At 36.2% G+C, this 20,739-nt stretch overlaps 1 protein-coding gene across 6 annotated transcripts in view; it reads right to left on the bottom strand.

The window, feature by feature from the left end:
• LOC127427857 (CSC1-like protein 2) overlaps positions 1-20,739 on the bottom strand; it is a 75,046-nt gene that overhangs the window by 30,868 nt on the left and 23,439 nt on the right. For 5 of the 6 annotated variants that reach the window (XM_051675712.1, XM_051675713.1, XM_051675711.1 and 2 more), the window contains 4 exons: positions 15,865-16,075; positions 14,394-14,473; positions 11,421-11,459; positions 700-790 (listed from right to left, as the gene is read on the bottom strand). In XM_051675712.1, coding sequence (XP_051531672.1) covers positions 700-790; positions 11,421-11,459; positions 14,394-14,473; positions 15,865-16,026 — 372 coding nt within the window. In that variant the 5' untranslated portion in view covers positions 16,027-16,075. The remainder of the gene's footprint in view (positions 1-699; positions 791-11,420; positions 11,460-14,393; positions 14,474-15,864; positions 16,076-20,739) is intronic. The other variant, XM_051675716.1, reaches the window with a different exon arrangement.

Here is a 20,739-nt window from a genome sequence, read left to right as displayed (position 1 = left end):
CGCATCTTATCACGTGGCTTGTTGTGCATGACACCGCGGAGACTCCCAGCATGTGGTGGCTCATGCTACTCTCCACGATCCATGCACAACTTACCACGTGCCCTATTGAGAGCGAGAACCACTAATCACGACCAAGAGGAGGTTACCCCATGTGACTCTACCTTCCCTAGCAACCGGGCCAATTTGGTTGCTTAGGAGACCTGGCTGGAGTCACTCAGCACACCCTGGATTCGAACCTGCGACTCCAGGGGTGGTAGTCAGCGTCAGTACTCGCTGAGCTACCCAGGCCCCCTTACCAGTGTGATTTAAACTGAAATGGAGGAAGTTTTGTCCCTGTATAAAGGCTGCTCCTCTCGGAGCTTATATAACATTGACGTGCAGTCAGTGTTCCATGGAAAAATCAATGGAATACAGGGGGAGCGAACGAGCCCATGAGATGGATCAGGAACTGCTTTTTCTGAAATAGATGATAGAAGCTCACAGGCTTGTTTTGCGTAGCGACTTTCCAATCGGCAACTCAGTAGCCATCTTGGTAGCCATTTCTCAAGATTACATTTCAAAAACATATTTCAAATCAGAAATAAAATCTGACAACAATATCAAAGTTTATTTAATTAAATGTCTTTCACTGAACCAGTATGAAAAGTAAATTTTAAGCTTGATTTGAGATAATGCGCAGATGAATGACATGTGGCTTACGTTATCTCGCTGTTCGAAATCCACCGAGCTTGAGACGGAGGTGAGACGCTCATAGTGGTCTGGTGTTTCAGAATGTAGAGCTGAAGCCACACTGTGAAGGAAAAGAGAGAGAAAGAGTGAGAAATATATCAGATGTACTGTTAAACTGAACTTAATTGTTATTCTGAAGGCCTGAAATGACCCACGCAGGCCGAACTGTTTGAACATCTGAACGTCAGATCTGCAAACATCTCAAATTCTCCACTCATGCAAATTTAGGTCAGTCTCATTTCAGTGTTGAAGAGATATTTTGTATTTATGAGCTTGAGCAGCACAGAATAAACCTGTAACAGTTCCTTCAAGCACACAGTTAAGATCGAGACTCATCTAGTTAAAATGCAGCCCAACTGTGAGCAAAGATGAACGGACCTCTAAACAAGCTTGATGCGAAGACATTTATGGTCTTTCCAGCATCTTCACACTCCACTTCATGCTATTTTCAGAGTATTAAGTAGCACGAAATGCATAAATTATCACACGTTTCCATAATAACCACACGTACACATATATTCGTGCATTCTGTATACTAAATTGTTTTAGATCTTCAAACAAGATATAACATAAAACAAAGGCAACCTGAGTAAACACAAAATACAGTTTTCATTTTTTTTTTTTTTTTTTTTTATAGAAGCAAAAAAAGTTATCCAACACCTATATCACCCATGTGAAAAACTAACTGCCCCCTTAAACTTAATAGCTGGTTGTGCCACCTTTAGCAGCAACAACTGCAATCAAATGCTTCCGATAACTGGAGATCAGTCTTTCACAACGCTGTGGTGGAATTTTGGCCAACTCTTCTTTGTAGAACTGCTTTAGTTCAGACACATTGGAGGGTTTTCAACCATGAACTGCTCGTTTAAGGTCCTGCCAAAGCATCTCAATCGGGTTCAAGTCAGGACTTTGACAATATTAAAATTTTAATTTAGCTTCTTTTGAGCAATTCAGAGGTGGACTTACTCCTATGCTTTGGATCATTGTTTTGCTGCATAATCCAGTTGTCCTTGAGCTTCAACTCACGGACTGATGACCGGACATTCTCCCTTAGGATTTTCTGGTAGAGAGCAGAATTCACGTTTCCCTCAATTATCGCAAGTCGCCCTGAAGCAGCAAAGCATCCCCACACCATCCCACTATCACCAACATGCTTGACCGTAGGTATGATGTTCTTTTTGTGGAATTCTGTGTTTGATTTACACCAGATGTAACGGGACCCTTGTCTTGCAAACGGTTCCATCAAAGTGTATTTTGGCCAAATTCAGACGAGCCTTAAATGTTCTTCTGGGCTGGCAGTGGTTTTCGCCTCGCCACACTTCCATGGATGCCATTTTTGGCCAGTGTCTTTCTGATAGTGGAGTCATGAACAGTGACCTTTATTGATGCGAGAGAGGCCTGCAATTCCTTGAATGTTGTTCTTGGCTTTTTTTGTGACTTCCCAGACGAGTTGTGCACGTGCTCTTGGAGGAATTTTGGTTGGCCACTTTTGGGAAGGTTCACTACTGTGCCAAGTTTTCTCCATTTGGAGATAACTGTGGTTCTTTTGAGTCCCAGAGCCTTTGAAATAGCTTTGTAACCCTTCCCAGACTGAATTATTTCAATCACCTTTTTCTTCATTATTTCTGGAATTTCGTTCAACCTTAGCATAGTGTGCTACTGGGTGAGACCTTTTGGCCAACTTCATGCTGCTGAAAAAATTATATTTAGGTGTTGATTTGATTGAACAGGGCTGGAAGTAATCAGGCTTACTGAAGTGTCTAGTTCAGCTGAACCCCATTATGAATGCAGTTTCATACAGTAGATTTGGGGATTTAGTAACAAAGGGGGCAAATACTTTTTTACACAGGCCCAGTTGGTATTGGATAACTTTTTTGCTTCAATAAATAACATTATCATTTAAAAACTGTATTTTGTGTTTACTTAGATTGCTTTTTTTTTTGCTTTTTTTTATTTTTATTTTGTTTGCATTTTTGAAACAATTTAGTATGAGATATACACAAAAACAGAAGAAATAGGATCGGGGGCAAATACTTTTTCACAGCGCCATAAATGACATAATTGAATTATTAACATTGTTGTTTATAAGTATAGAAACAATACACTCCAAATTTACTGCAAAATATTCAGATATCTACAAATATATAAGCAGATTAAGAGTGTGGGAAGACTCGATTGCATCACTCATGAAAGTGGATGGTCACTGCAGAACTCTTTTTGCACACTTTGTTTTCTGCGATTCTCTGATTGGTATATCATTCTCTGCAGGATCATGGGTAGTGATGTTCTTCACCAGGAATTGGGCTATTTAGCCAATTTTTTTTTAAATGAAATTGAAGCAACACGGACTGATGCTTCAACAGAATAATATACCATTAATTAACAACCTCAGAGCACACGGTATGTCTGTATTGAAGGTTTTCTAAGTTAACGTTAAAAATTAATTCGCAAATGGAGAAAAAGAATGGGATTTTTACTTCCAGAACCAAACTGTTGCACACTAAAAGTCTCACTTCTTCCAGAGCAACAAAAATGATTATATGAAATGTGCATTATTGCTCGATCTGTGATAGGTTCTGCACAAAAAAGCAAACATCAATTATGTGTTGTCTAGTTCTATCTAAAAGGTATTTATTGCACTACTGAATTTCAATTTGTATGGAAAGTTTAAATAAATTATATAAATTATGTGTATAAATTATGATGCAATTTGTTCAATTATCATTAAAACGAAAAGAACAGCTCCAGATTGGGCACCAGCCACAGCACAGTGATGAATGAGTACAGCAGAGTTGCGACACACACAGCTCTATTAACGCGGTTCCTCTGCTGTAAGCCTGGATGGCTGACAAGATTCATTACACTAACAGGAATGAAAAGATCCACGAGGGACGCAGAACAGTGCCTGAAGGCAGGAATTTTCCTCTCTCTGGATTATCTTAAGCAAGTTGCCAGGGTGTGCCTAAAATGAAATGCCATGAGAAAGTTCAAAAGGTAATAGGGTCAGAATGATAATTAAAAAATTACCTATCTAGAAATAGGTTTTTGCCAGATCTTATGGTGCATTCAAATCATGTCAGAATTACCCAGCCTGGTCTCACTGACATTACGTGACCATGGCAAAAAAAATTCAAAAATGAATTTACGTGCCTTATTATACACTTCACTGCAGTTTCCCAGTGAAATTTCCAGCGGGGGGCGCCAAAAGTGAGCGAAATTGTGTCATAATCAGACGAGGTTTTAAGGTGAATATCAGATGGAGGCTTCAATAAGTAAAACATACAGTACCTCCTGAACCAAAAACTTGAACCTACACAAAGTGATCTAAAATCAAATGAGAGGTGAACAAAACAGAAATCCTTACCCTTAACCAACACCTAAACTTAACTGATAATGTCCAAAAAGAAAATGAGAAATGAAAGCACATTTCCTGAAGCAACCACGGCACCTCGCAATTTTGTCTCACGTGTCAGCTCACATGTTCGGCTGGGCTTGACCCGTGGACTTCAGAATCAAAAAAGTGTAATAAGCTACCATGCATGTTTATCACATTGAAATAAGTGTATAAATGTAGGTGGGTCTGTAATACTGTACAAGCGTTAAATTGTATCATATTTCAAATGATGCGTAATAGTATTTCGATATCATAACATAGCAGTGTGTGAGTAACATAGCTAAAATTAGTGATTCAGCCATTGTAGTCGTGATTTGTGTGAAGGTGTATAAAGCATACAGTTGTTGTAACGCGTCTGTTCATTTCACTATGAAACTGCGCTGAAATGCAGAATTCGCCACATAAAACCAGATAAAAGTCAGTTTGCTAAAATTTTTAGTAACATTCATTCTATGAGACTTGGTTGGAATTACCACAATTACGAGATTCCGATGTTCATGTCTGTGAAGAACAAGAATTATAAACTTGGAATTCTATGAAAGCTCCAACTTGACAGTCGTGACATCATCAAAATATGGCAGCGGCCTTAAAAGTTAAAGGTAGTGAACCGATATTTCGGTTTGATATGCCATTTGATTTAGCTATTGTTACCTGGAGCGCTTTCTTTGTTCTTTAACATTTTGCAACAAAATAGAGGTGAATTCATGAATTCTTGTAATGATAAAAATTTTGCTGTTATCAACAACAAAGCCGTTTTGCCATTATGAGTGTTGTCATTTAAAACAAATAACTTCAGGAGTAGAACCTCAGAGTTGTCATCTCGTAATTACAGTAATTCCGACACGAAGTGAACGCATCATAAGAGACCTCTTCCTGACCTCAGCATTGAGTGACAGTGTTTTCGTAAAACTCCGAAGGCACGTGTATGTGTGTGTGTGCATGTCTGAAGGAGCCGTTCAGTCCGAACGCTTTCTTGTGCAAAACAAGCTAGATTCAGCAAAACGAATATAACAGAATTACTTGATAAAGGGCCGTTCAGTCCAAATGCATTCTTGCGCTTCACAAAGCTAGATCAAAGTCTTTTTAGCAAATATGTTCACTCATCTCCCATCTTTGGAATGCTCCCGGGCAGCTAATTTTCTATGTAAACAAGAGGCATACATGTGCATCTCCTTTCTACTTGAATGGGGAAAGACCGAAATCTCCAAAACAGTTGGTCAAGATTATGATCAAAGAACTTATTTCAAATCAACAGTAAAATCTGACTACACTAGTATAATAAATTATGCTTCTTTACCCCAGATTACACTTAAAAACTAAATCTGGGGGCCTGGGTAGCTCAGCGAGTATTGACGCTGACTACCACCCCTGGAGTCACGAGTTCGAATCCAGGGCGTGCTGAGTGACTCCAGCCAGGTCTCCTAAGCAACCAAATTGGCCCGGTTGCTAGGGAGGGTAGAGTCACATTGGGTTAACCTCCTCAGGGTCACTATAATGTGGTTCTCGCTCTCGGTGGGGCACGTGGTGAGTTGTGCGTGGATGCGTGGAATAGCATGAAGCCTCCACACGTGCTACGTCTCCACGGTAACGCTTTCAACAAGCCACGTGATAAGTTGCGCAGATTGACGGTCTCAGACATGGAGGCAACTGAGATTCGTCCTCCACCACCCGGATTGAGGTGAGTCACTACGCCACCACGAGGACATAGAGCGCATTGGGAATTGGGCATTCCAAATTGGGAAAAAATAAAATAAAAAATCTTCCCAGCTTGTATAGCTAATGCGCATGCACGTTCTCAAGTTGATTGACAGCCGATGTCTTTATCTAAAACGTAATTTACCTGTAAAGTGGGACGTCTGATTTCTTCCATTCGTTTTAATAGAAGTGACCCTTCTCTGATAAATAGTCTCTGGCTTGATGCAGCACAACGAATAATACGGACTTCAGATTAAGTTATTTTTATGTTGATAAGGGACTGTTCAGCCAGAACGCAATCTTGCACTAAATAAAGCTAGATGCAGCGCAATGAATAGAACAATGCAAGTATCTCAAGACATTTTTTTAAAGGCTGACATTCTTTTTAACTTGATATGGGTCCATTCAGACTTAATGCATTCTTGTGCTAAAAAAGGTGTAAATTCTTTTTAACTTGATGCAGCGTCTTAAAGCCGTGGTGCTCATGAATGTGATGCTAAAAAGAAAAAAGAAAAACAGTTCGATGTGGCACAACAGTCAAAGACATTCGTCTTTTTTGTCAAAAACAATTGAAAAACAGTGCAGACAGACCCTTAAACTTGTTTGGTGTGAACAGCCCCCAACGTCTAATGCAGGTCTAATGCAGGTGTACATAGAAAAACAATTGAAAAACAGTGCAAGTGGATGCAAAAACAGGTTTGGTGTGAACAGCCCCTAACTAGGTAGTGCTGAATTGAATCCAGGTTCTATTTTTACCCCTGCTTTTTTTCCACCAACACATCATCTGCCAATCAAAACAATCAATATCACACGATGAAGGCAGCACTGCTTGTGTGCCCAAAAACGTTGCTGATGTCTACATAAACAGAATTGGCTGGTTTAGAGGTAAAGCTTAATGAAATGCTCGTCTATACAACTTGTACTTCACATTTAAAGGGATAGTTCACCAAGGCATCATTTGTTCACTCAAATGTTATTCCAAAACAAAAGAAGATGTTAAGCAGAAAGTACCATACAAGTAGACCAAATGACTAGCTATAAAGCTATATATTTCAATTCTTCTGAAGTAATTATTCACTGAAAATATTGCCCCCTGCCAAAGCTCTCAAATCGAACACATACTTTTGCATATTCAAAGTCTGGTGCACCACGATCGGTCATGTGACAGGCTAGAACCACTGATGTCAAATTTGGTGCAAAATGTCCTCAACATCATATATTTGAATAGACGAAACCGTGAATGAGATTTGACAGCTGCGGCAGACTTAAAAGGATAGTTCACCCAAAATTAAATTCTCTCATGATTTACTTACCTTTAAGCCATTCCAGATGACTTTCCTTTTTCAGCAGAACCGAAATGAAGAATTTTATAAGCACATTTCAGCTCTGTTTGTCCATACAATGCAAGTAAAAGGGTGCCATCAGGCTGCTGGCTCTTTGACTTTCCAAAAGTCATATTTAGGCAGCATAAAAGTAATCCACACGACTTTTGAATTAAGAAACTATGCAGACAGACGCACAAACTTGTTTGGTGTAAACAACCCCTAGGAATAAACACACAAGTTTTGTAGACAACTTTGACACTTTATGGTGCTTTTTTGCCATTTTTGGAGATCCATCACATTAACATTGATTGCAATAATAAAAAAAAAGCTTTTTTGGGTGAACTATTCCTTTAAGATAAGTTTATTTCGGTTAGAAATCATTAATTATCCACCCTGTATTGACAGAAGACAAGACAGCTAGTTGTAAATCCATTTGCAATTTGATTAATTTCCAAAAGTTCAGGGACACACTAGGGAGAACCACAAGGACACTGCTAAATCAATTGAGGTTATTTTCAAATACACGAACACTTTCACATTTCAAAAATTCTACTACCAATTTTGAAGGCTCTACACATGAGATGCACTTCACAGACCACATTCACAATGGTGGGATGAGTCACAAAACTTAGGGGTCTTGGTTGAATCCACTATTGTGAAGACTTTGGGGCTCACAACAGATCAGGGACACACTAACATTATTTTACCTTCGTACAGGTTCATAGTTATTCCTTTCCTTTCTTCTACTGTAGTTTGATATCAAACATCACAAAAAGAAATATGAAGGGCAGGTGGTTATTGACACTCAAGTGTTAAGAGGTCAGTTGGAAAACAAATTCACATGAGCGAGTCACCCATCCACGCCCACACCCACACCCACACCCCAGGATTGGGCAAAATTCTGAATTTAAGAGTCAGCACCCATGCCATTCATGAGCGTGAATTTGAATTGAATTGGCCACGCCCCACAGGATGTTGAATTTAAATTTAAATAATGGGAAGAAACAATGAACATTGCAATTCAAAGAAATACGTAAGCTGGGTTTCCAACCACATCTTTTTATGCAAATTTTGGGAAATCCCATTAAAAGCGCTGGATGGAAACACAAGATGCAAATAAAATCTCAAAAATGTGCACTGGTTTGTGGCTAAATGTAAATTACATAATTCATTTTTACTAATTAATTATGCTTATTTATTCTCAGTATAATAATGTTTTCCTCAACTAATTAGACAACTAAATTAAATACAATCAAAACAGTTAACAGCAACTTAAGCACCGAAAAAGGTCCACTAATTTCAAATAAATTTATAAAAACAATTACTGACATTAGGGCTGAAATGATTAGTTGACATTATCGACAATGTTGACAATAAAAAATTGTCGACAAAAAATGTCATTGTCGAATATTCGTTTGATCTCAACGTAACATAGGATCACATGAAACTCTAATGATTGCACACTAGAGCAGCACTGCAGCTCGCGCCTGACTGAGGAGAGGAAGAAAACACATCTCACAGTCCAGATGCACTCTAAACTTTCCAAACAGCTTCAGGTGATGTCGATCGCAAAGTATGAGGGAATTATAATGCAAAAATACAAAATAAGTAAGAACAGAAGCACTCTTGTTGTGGAATAAGCAGAGCCGGAGCTGCCACTCTGCTGCACCTTTTTCGGTGCTTAAATGGCTGTTAACTGTTTTGATGGTATTTAATTTAGTTATATCTAATCAGTTGAGGAAAACATTTATTATACTGAGAAGCAAAACTTGCATGCCGAGTGTCTTTAAAGGAAACACCCCGGCGTTGCATCTTAAATGCAGTTATATTTAATGCGTTATAGCTTTATTAAAGTTCAAATAATATGGAAGCAGATCATGTAAATAACTACAAACTACAAACTTTTTGTGAGTTAAAGAGGGTCGTCTTTGCCCCATTACACACTGCAACAAAATACTTTTGATTTGTTTTTGTTTTGGCTTGTTTTCCAATATAAATATCTAAAACTCCTTTAAAACAACATACATTTACTTTAGCAGCTATACTGCAGAAGAAAAATTTGTTATCGGAGAATATTGAATAAATATATTAAAAATACAAATATTTTAAAATATCTAAAAATCCTTTATAAAAAAAAAAAAAGATGCATTCACCTGAGAAGCAGCATATGAGATATTTAGACTTGCTTTTAGAGAATAGATCTTGAATATAAGTGTATTTTGTCTTTACTGCACTCGCAGAAGTATAACCAAGTGAAAAAATACACTTATCCAAAATACACTTATATTAAAGATACATTCTCTTATAGCAAGTCTAAATATCTTATATGTTACTTCTCAAGTAAATGTATCTTATTTTAAGGATTTTTAGACAATTTGATATGGAACACAAGATAAAAACACGATAACAATAGGATTTTTTGAAGTGAATTTCTTTACTGAATTAAACTTCATAAAAAGTATTTTTTTCCCTTTAATTCAGTGAAGGTCATTTAAAGGTATTTTTAAAAGACGATTTTGTCATCTTTATTATTAGTAAGCACGTTTAATACAACCTTTTATGTCAGGGCACAAGCTGAATAATCGGTTAACAGCTCATGATTAATCATTGCAATAATCGGCGAATAGTCGAATAATTGTTCTAATAATCGTTAGTTGCAGCCCTAATTGACGTGTTCATTTCATCAACAAAGATAAAGGGTTTTTTGATTTTGTCAACGATAACGAAAACATCATAATGATATTATCAAGTGATTTTAAATCAAACATATTGTTGACCAAAAAAAAAAAAAAACCTTGTCTGAAAGAATGAATGTTAGTATAACTACAAATTTGCAAACTGAACTTTAAGTGCTGTGTTCTGCGTTTTTTGCAGTTTCCTGATAAATTGAAAACTACAGGTACTACAAAAACTGTGCGTTTTATTCACTTTCACTCAAATCATGACTACAACGGCTGATTATGATTTTATAAAAACATATTTTCCACTCTATTAGTTACACACTGCTATGTAATGATATCAAAACACTTTTACCATAAAGCATCATTTGAAAAACTACCCATTTTAACGCATGAATTACAGATTCGCTTAAAAACCTCGTCTGATTACTTCACCTTTTCACTTGCTTATGGCGCCCCCTGATGGACATTTTACTGGGAAACTGCAGCTAAACGTGTAATGAAGCACATCATTTTGTTTTGCAAAAATGTTACCATTGTTCATGTAATGTTCATGAGATCAGGCTGTGAAAAAAAAAAAAAAAGGTTTTCAGGACAATTTTCTCATGTTTACGTTGATTTATCTTTAAAATGTCTGATACAATTTTAAATAATTATTACATTTTTTAAAAAGGTTTTAATATTTGGTTTAAAGTTTGGTCTGTTACAGTTTGACAGGTCTCATTTTGCACATTACCTTACAATAAATAAAACTAATTTTGTCGATTAAAATTATATGCCATTTTAGTCATTTTTAGTGTAGTTTGAGAAAATATATTAAAATAAATGAATGACAACAAAATATTGACTAAAGTGAAAAGACAAGAAAAAGATTATGACTAAAATCTAAAATGAACTGAACACTGATTGTCATTAGAATTTGAATCGTTTGATTATATAGAGCTATAACAACACAAGTGCACAAATAATAAACGTGTTGCATCAAATTCCATGTTACATTAATTCCAAAGTTAACTTTTATATTAAATTAAATATAAATTTCAAACATTTGATGATATTAATAATCAATGTTGTTGGAAGCACCTCATATGTTGTAAGAAAACAAGTTCATCATTTGTGTAATTCTGATGAAAAAATGAAACGCTTCTTTAAAAACTACATGAATTTCGAGGAATTGCAATCCATTTTAATTCCATTTCCTTACATTTCAATTTCTATGGCATTTATACATCCTGTTGAATCCTCAATTCAAATTCAGGAATTTCATTGGAATTTAAAAAGCACTCTCAACTGGCTGAATGACTCACTCACAACCCCAAAACACACCCAAGGCTATAGAGGAAAATTATTATTTGGTGAGCACTGCAAGAAAACACTCAGTATAGAAATCCACCCCAAACAAACACACACACACACACACACACACACACAGCTCATAGTTACATAAGGTACCTGTGGTGTGTTAGAAACATGTAAAAGGTGAGGAACTTCACAATAACAGACCATAACACACACACACACACCAGTTTATCAGAAGAAATTGCCGTTAGTTCACCAGTAAAGCAGAGAATAAAGACTTGAGAACTCAAAAGAACATACTACTCCCTCTCCTCCAGACCGCTGAATCTTCTCTTCTGTCTTGGGAGGGAAAGAAAAAAAGGAGGGAAAAATAAGCTTGACGGAAAACAAATTCATTAAAATCAATAAATCTCTGCAGATATCAGATCTTGGGCTGTGGAGAGAAAAGTGTTGGGTTAGAACTAGCGGCACACGATAAATCTGTGACCATATCGGTACTGCTCAATATTAGTGACATTTTAAATGGTGCACTTAGTCATTTTTTGTTTAAAACATACAAAGATATAAAAATTTGGTCAAATATAACAGCCCCATAAGACCCCCCATAGCGCTATCTCAGCCTATATTCATATTTCAGTGTACATGATAATGTTTGAAAGCCTTAATTTGCTTGTAACATAAAACGTACAAAATAAATTAACAGACATCAATAAACTGAGATGGTTCCATACACTGTGCCATTTCAAGGAAACTTCAAAGACGACTTTAGGGATAAAGCATTAGAATCATGCAGATTCTAGAAATGCAACTCCATGTTCAACTAATCAGAAATTTGTGAGTACATGTATTTCCCTCTCCACTTCTGCATATCACGGCCCCCTTCGGCATATCGCTGTGCCGTTTTGCGACCCATTTCAGCTTATCACGTCACCGTTGTTTTCAATTGTCTTTGGGCACAAATGAAACAGTAAATGAGAGACTAAGTGAGTACACGAGGGTTGGGCTGTAGGACTAAAATCTTTATCACGGTATGAGAAATTTATGTCATGGTAATGGTACAGTATATATCACAAAGCAGATATTTTTTGTTGGAAAATCAAAGAAAAATGTGTTTATATTAGAGCTGCACAATTAATTGAATAAACAGTCAAAGTTACACATAACTGCCACGGTAAACTAATCATGAAAAGTGTCAATTAAACAATCCAGTCTCATAGAATGAATGTTACAGGAAATACATTTTTGCAAACTGACTTTTACATGCCTCAGAGTGTTGGACTTTGGATTCGGAAATATGCGGATTGAGATCAGTCAAGCACGCAAGCTGAGACATGAGACGAGAGTGTCATAGAAATGACGGAGTTGTTTTAGAAAATGTGCTTTTCATGTCGCACTTGCTTTTGGGACACTATCAGTTAGGTTTAGATGTTAGTTTAGGGTAAGGGTGTCTGTTTTGTTCACCTCTTATTTGATTTTAGATCACTATTGGTTACGTTTAGGTTGAAGATTTAGGTTTGGGAGGTATGTTTTCTCATTAAAACCTCCAACTAACATTCACCTTAAAAACCTCGTCTGATTACGACACCATTTCACTCGCTTTTGGTGCCCCCTGCTGGACAGTTCACTGGGAAACTGCAGCTAAACTTGTAATAAGGCACATAATTTCGTTTTGCAAAGATTTTGCCACGGCCACATAATATTCATGAGACCAGGCTGCAATTAAAATAGTTCATGTAGGTCTACTCATGCTGCGTCAAAATTCTCTATTTAAATTTCTATTAAGCATGTGCTTTTGCAGAAGTTGAGCATTGTATCCAATCACAGACAAGTCTGTGTATAATTTATTCAATATTTACATGTTTTGTTTTTAATAATTAAACAGCTATAAAGTAATTCTAAAACAGTTCCCTGCTTATATTGGATGTGTAGCCTACTTTAAGAATATGGAATGCAGTTGATCCACCCAAAATAAGATTAAGTACTGTATGTAAACTGTCAAAACTCAAAATTAATTGTAATTACAAGATCAACAATTATGATTTTTGTCATTATTGTGCAGCCCTATATTATTATGTATTATGTATTAATATTATTATGTTTTTGCATAGTACTCCAAGATACTTCAAGGAATAAAATTGTAGTATTGGAACTACAATAGTGCATCAATAGTAGTGCCATGGTACTTATTGGTAGGGATTAGTTTTGATAGTAATTACAACAATAAATTGCAAACTTACAAACTCTGTTTAAAAATAAATATAAAGGCACTTACGTAACCAAATTAGGTTTTTTAAAAAAAAGAAAACAGTAGCTCAATCTATTTCTAGCAACATTAATAAGCAGCAAATAATACACAATCAATTCAGTGGAACATGATATAAAGAGGAATATTTCTGTCTCCATTGCACATCATTGGGGGAAGGAAAATAAAAAAGAAAGAACATGACAAGAAGAGTGAAAATAGAAACATAGACCCTCAGTGTAGCAGCAGCAGAACGCAGTGCAAATATACTCAGCAGCTAATAAAACAGACTGTCTTATGAAACAGATTGTTCTTTAATTCACGTCCTTCCTGCCAAAACAGTGTCAAGAAATGCCAGCGGATGTAAGTTTTTTTTTTTTTTTTGGTACATTTAGTTTTTGATTTTAAAAGTTCTGTTAGATCTAGAGATGGAGAAAAATAAAGGCAAACTTTAATGAAAAAGTTATTTATAGGGGTCAAAATTAGCCATGCATCTAGATAGCTGATTCTGAAATAAAAAATGAAAATAAAAAAAATATTAACATTTTTTTAATTAAATAAAAATTAAATTACAAAAATGAAGAATTAAAAAAAATGTAAAAACAGATTTTGTAAATAAAGTTAAATTTTAAAAATAATTTTAAAAATAATAAAACTAATTGTATAAAAATGTAATTTAAATTAAAAAAAAAAACATTTTAATCAAGAAGTTGATAAAAAGCGGTGAAAAAGAAAGGTGACCAGTTACAGTATTAAATACAGATAAAAACATACACTTTCCCTAATACAAATACATTTGAACCAAAAATCTTGTAGAATATAAAGTTGTCCATGTCCATTTGTCAATTGCACACCCATGTTATTTTACCAGACGTGCACAGAATACACAGAGGAAACACAATGAAGAAAGCATGCGGGTTATTCGCAGTTCAGTTTAGTCTGAAACTAATGTTTGGGAGAGATTCAAACATTACATTTGGCACAGAGAGTACACCCGTCAATCAAACAGGTTTTACAGTGTTGTGCCTTACCTGTCTGCATCGGTCACCAGTGCTAGACGGCCGTAGTCCCACGCCACTTTCCGCAAGATGGAGAAGACAAATAGAAGAACCTGAGATGGAGAGAGAAAGACAGACAAGGGAGGTTATCAGATGTATCTGGACTAGTACAATCTAATTAGCGATAATACTAAATCTGAATGGAGCGGTTCATGCTGAATTAATTGCAGAAGTTTAATACTTCGGTTTAGAACAAACCTGAACTGGAATGGACTAACGCACACTTTATGTCTTAAGCCAATATTCTGTTTAAGAAAATGGTGTCTGAGAACAAAAGTTTTATTAATCATCATGGAAAACCAAATGAAAAAGGTTTGAACAATAAACAACATGACAGCTACAACCCAATCTCATGAAAAGTCGTACGAATGTGCGATTTGATTCCCTTGTGCTGTTGTAAACCGTGATATTGCTTTTCTTCCATGTTACAAAAAAAGGTATTTCAATGCAAACCTAAAACTAACAATAAAGTGTTACACCTAACCCAGACCCTAAACATCCAAAAGACCTGTTTTGTCCAAAAAAAAAAAAAAAAAAAAAAAAAAAAAACCTGTGTTCATGAGATGTACAGAAACTTCCAGGTTTTGAACGCGCGATCATAAGATTTTTCCTAATTTGAACCCCTAACCCAAAACCCCATACCTAAACCGAACTATAAAGTGGAAAGCCTGACCATGTGTTCAAAGGCAAGGAAATCGTAATTGAAGCATATGTGATTGGTTGGTCTAAACGCTGGTATATCGTACGATTTCACCAACTTGTACAAATTTGAACAAATTGTCATGAGATTGTGTTGGTCAGTTACCACACTAAAAAAAAAAAAATTATGGCTAAAATAGCTAAATTCGAGGACAGAACAGAAAAGTAGTGCTCGTTTTTTTTTTCATCTTTAGCACAGCTTGAAGCTTTCAATCATGTTTATATTGACCGGAGCAGAAAGGCAGAATGTTCTTCGACTTGATGCAGCTCGGTCATGTACAGCGTGCGGTTTACAGTGATGAGTTTTTGTCGGTGGCAGAAATATAGGTCAAGAGTGCAACCAAGGGTGGAACTCCCTGCTGACAGTGTTTGTAGTTAAACAACTGTAGCATAGCTATTGCACAGTCACTCGCTCTTGCTCTTCCTGCACATATACAATAAAATGCAAAATCACCATATTTTTCCACATGCTGAAATCATGCAAATATTACTCCGGCCAGACAACCGGAAACTGGGTCAATCCATTCGTGCCCTGGTCAGCACTCTGGATTTCTGTTCCATTAGTAAACAATGAAACTCAGATGACATGATGAGAACCGTATGGTTAATAGGTCATCTGAATTGACTGCATAGACATTTTTTGTGTTTATTTTACAGCTAATTTGAAATATTTACATGCACTTTTTGTCTTGGCAGTGCTTGAAGGTTTCACATGTGAAAATCAAACAGTTTGTGTTAAACTTACCAGGAAGCACATAAAGTCAAGTGCAAGGACCGTGGGAACTCCTCCGAACGGCAGACCCTGCAGCACGGTACTGCGGATCCGGGCCGAGTAGCAGTAGTCTTTGGAAGTGTTGCTGTAACAGTTGGCCTGACCCGAACAGGCCAGGTTCCCAAAAATCCCCATCGTCACAATCAGACCTCTCCACAATCACTGCAACATCCTGATGAAGAACCTGAAGAGATAAAGATAGATTCTACTAGGGCTGGGCAGTACGACAATATATCGAATGCTAAAGTAGAAATGTGGTAGAGATTCTGTTATACCGTTTATACTGCCGTATATTCATATATATATATATATATATATATATATATATATATATATATATATATATATTTAGAAAACACAAAGCTGAAAACTACTTTGCACTCTGCACATTGTAAATTCAACTGTGCATATGTATCAGCTATAATGTTTTGAATGTGGCTCAACCAAATCGGCCACATAATGCAGACTCGCTGAGAAGAAGCATCTCCTGTCAGAGACATTTTTGCATTGGCTCCAGCGTGTATACCTTCCCCTGTGATGTATGGGAGGTTCCGGGTTCACATCTCGCGTTGAAACCAGGAAGTAACAGTGTTCACATAATCAGTGATTAGCATGATTCAGGGGTGGCTTTTTTTTCCCCTCTAACATAACATTTTTACTTCGCTGATGGTTTAGTTGAATAAGTTTGGGGTTTGGGTTGGGGAATACAGCGTAAAAAATATGCATTCACCTTTACTGTATCACAACTGAAAACAACTCGCTTCAAAACTAGCTTTTGGCGCCCCTCAGTGGACATTTGGCCACTGGGGGCAGTGTTTTACATTTCTGTAAGACCGATTATAGCTACTGAAGTCAACCTACTGTTTCCAGTTACACTGTGAGATCAGTCTGAGCTTTTTTTTTTTTTTTACTGATGCCAGACTTATCATTCATAAATAACTCTACATTTTGATTTGCAAAAGTTTCAAACAAATAAAATTCAATGAGATGAAATGCCTTTTCTTTGTAAAGTATCTAATTAACTGTAATCTTAAAAAAAATTGGATAATCAGGCCTTAGAAAGAAAGTAATTGAGCTCTGTTTTATGATGTTTGAACCATAAAGTCAAGTTTTAAATTTTCAGTTAGTTACGTTTAGGTATTTTGCAGCAAATACGAAATATATAAAAATATATCTAATTTTTTTTTTTTTTTTTTATATAAATGAGATAAGGCACCTTTTGTTTGTAAAGTATTCAATTCACTGGACAAAAAAAAATAAAAATAAAATAAAGAGAAAAAAAATAATAATTGTAATTACCAAGACATTTTGTAGTAGCATGTTATGTTAAATCTAAAACATTGTTGTGTTGACTTTCTAGCAAAAAAATAACTATATTGTTTTATATACAGTATTCTTACAATGATGTAAAATTACTCGTACTGTTATGTAAGATTTTGATCATACCACCATCCCTATATTTTATTTCTAATTACAGTTCCTAAAAGTATTTATAGAAGTTTATTGCACTGCAGAAATACAACTAGTGATGAATTCAAAGCAAGGCAAACATTTTAAAATTGTTATCATCCAAGGTCATTTGCATAATTTTATAGGTTTGAATCAAAAATCTGATTCCACCCTCCTGCCACCATGTCTCTTTTCACATTGTATTTTTTGTCCCTGAGCTCTGATTATTTTGAGTGATCATTGTGTCAAAAAGACCTGCGAGAAGATTCTTCAAAATATCCAATTTCTTGTTTCACCGAAGAAAGAAAGTCATACAGATTTGAAAAATAGCATGAGGGTGGGTAAATTATCATTTATTTCTTGTTGAATGGTGCCTTTAATAATATTCAAGTCAACAATCAGCATCCATCTATCAGCACAGAGAAAACAGGCAGTGATAAAACCAGTCACTGTTTAATCAGTCACACTCTCTTCTCTACCTCATACTGGGGAAATTATATAATATCGACTGTTCTGACGCAATGGAACACTAGACTACTGTTTGAGGAGCAGCCAGCTCCTCTCCTCCGTTTGCACCCACTCAGTTTAACATTTACCTGCCAACGATAGCTGTATCCTCTGCAGCCCAGCACACAAACACCTTGGCAGAACCAGGGGAAATCTATACAGACCGTTCCAAAACCACTAAACCAGGATGGATCACTCTAGCTATATCTAAAAACCAGGGATGGGAATTGAAAGGAATTTAATTATTCCGGTTCTGATCCCTTAACGGGTCAATTAACTTATATATATATATATATAAAAATTCTTGAAAAAGAATAATTGAAATGCAATTATTTTGGGATTTACTGCCTTCAGCGGCCTGCTACCAAGTGATGAGATCATATTTTAACAAAACATATTCTTGCAAAAGGTGTTTACACAGACATTTTTAATTTAATTTTGATGAAAATACAACTTATTACAACAAAACTCATACTGTGTATCTTTAACTAAACATTGAGTGCATTAACATGCACAGCAATATGCTGATAACTAACAAAAATCAGCTTAATCAAAAAAAAAAAAAAAAAATTCTCAACGTAAGAAAAAATTCCTGAGATGTTTTTTTACAATGAGAAATTGGGGTAATGGGCAAAAATCAACATGTGCTGATCAATGTTTGCTTAAACCGTTCGTTACCTTTCCATTAAAATGTTTAAAGTGTTTACATGACCACACACCTTGCCGGCTTATTAAGCATAATCGAGGTAAGAACATTCATGTAAACATGCTCGCTGTCATATCAACAACCATCCAATAATTGGATGGTTGTTGATGAGCCCAAATACACATAACACAGTAATTACTAGACGGTTTATGCAATTACTTGGATTTTATGAAATCGCGTTACTATACCTATATTTTGCACAATGATTTTTAGGTGGCCCGTTGTACGTATTGTGGCAGGGAGGTGAAATTTCACACAAGTCACGAGTAAACGGCAGATTATCAGTTCAGAAACACTTTTCTTGCTATCTTTTTGGCATCTAAACACTTACTATAGTTAATGGCTTGTAAAGTGATATATTTTAAAGTTTGCATTGCATAACCAACTAGATTTACAAGCTTGTTCGAGTGTGATTTAATTGTGCGGTAGCTCAACCGATAGAGCACTGCACATGCAAAACAAAGGAATGGGGTACGAGTCCTAAAGACCACACGAATCCACACATGAGCCAAAAGTGGCACAGAAGCACCACAAAATGATGTGGTTGCTTCAGCAATTGTGTTTTTCATCTCACATTTGCTTTGATGACACAGTCAGTTAGGTTTAGGTTTAGGGTATAGGGTAGGGAGTAGGGCTGGGCAATAAAACAATATCGATAATTATTGAAAATATATATATTTTCGATAGCGTTGATTAACTTTTGAGTCATATTCAATATTTAGCTTACGTTCTACATCTAGGCGATCAGACCAGGTGCGTGTCGCTAAAAACGCGAGCAGTTCAGCAAAGTTGCGCCTGTTTTATATACACACACAACTAGCTAACTGAATCACAGTCATGAAACCAGTCAGTTGGCTAGTGACTACCTCGCCCTGTTGTCACGTAAACCAGTAGTGAGGCTAGGTAGCCGCAAGCTAGCTAGTTATCTGGCTAAAATGATATCGTTGTGTACCGAACAAGACAGCACTGACAATGCAATACTGCTATTGAATGAACACAACAACAGCTCTGAAACCACTGCTGTTTATTGATGTATTACTGTATTTAGTTAACCTTAAAAAGGGCAGGCATATAAAGGTTCCTTTAAAAATCAATTCAGCCAGACTTTATATACAAAATCTCATGTTATCAGTATTTGCAGGGACCCCCTTTTCAATATTTTTTCACAAAAATTATTGAAAACCTTTTTAGAGTTAAACGTTTTTTCATGATCCAAAGCGCTGTCACGTCCGCTAACCTGTTAACACATGCAAGAAAATATTTATTCTTCCTCTTGTGGAGTTTATTGGCAGTTGGCAATCCATCTTATGGTGCATTACCACCACATACTGAGCTGTAGTGTGGAGGGCCACAAGAAAGTCATTCAGTGAAGTCAAACGTTTGCTGAAGATGGTGAAATTACCGAAATTTAATCGAAGAGTTCACACATCCTATGTGGAATTAAATCCTTAACTGAGAATACTTCTTGAACTTTAAAAAATGTAGCTTACCCAGTGGTTTACTTGTAAACAAACAAGTTTAATTAATTCTTGAAGTCTGACATGTGGAATGCATTTTCTTCCAACTAGCATGAAATATACAGTGATAATTACTGATATCAAAAGATGTGAAAAAAAATATTGTGATAATATTTTTGGCCATGTCAAGCAGCCCTAGTAGGCAGGTCGGTTTTGTTGATTTAAAACTTGGGAGAACATTTAACTCGCTTTTAGCGCCACTTAGTGGGCATTTCACCTCAGAGCTGCTGCAATACGTGTAATGATCCACATAATATCATTTTGCAAAAATGTCACCTGCAATTTCCAGGAGCACGCAGAGTGTGGCAGGAAACAAAGTTGTATTAACAAGGTACCAAGCTGGTACAACAAGCACTAGTTGCTGTATTTGTCTAAGCTGTGCCAAGGTTTGTGCTGTAAAATCTGTCAAATGTATTCAAGGGAGTTTTTTGTGATACTTAGTAGCAAGTAAAAGATGTCCTCCAACACACACTTATATTTTGCTTTGTTCACAATAGTATTTTTAGATTAATCCACCTCTAAACATTACTTAATAGGTTGCGTTTATACACCGATCAGCCACAACGTTAAAAGCACCTGCCTAATATTGTGTAGGTCCCCCCCGTACCACCAAAACAGCGCCAACACACATCTCAGAATAGCATTCTTAAATTATATTCTTCTCACCAC

Source organism: Myxocyprinus asiaticus, chromosome 37 (assembly GCF_019703515.2).
Source record: "Myxocyprinus asiaticus isolate MX2 ecotype Aquarium Trade chromosome 37, UBuf_Myxa_2, whole genome shotgun sequence".
In the NCBI taxonomy this organism is placed as follows: Eukaryota; Metazoa; Chordata; class Actinopteri; order Cypriniformes; family Catostomidae; genus Myxocyprinus; species Myxocyprinus asiaticus.
The sequence above is the reverse complement of the archived record's forward strand: the minus strand, read 5'-3'. Positions and strand labels throughout refer to the sequence as shown.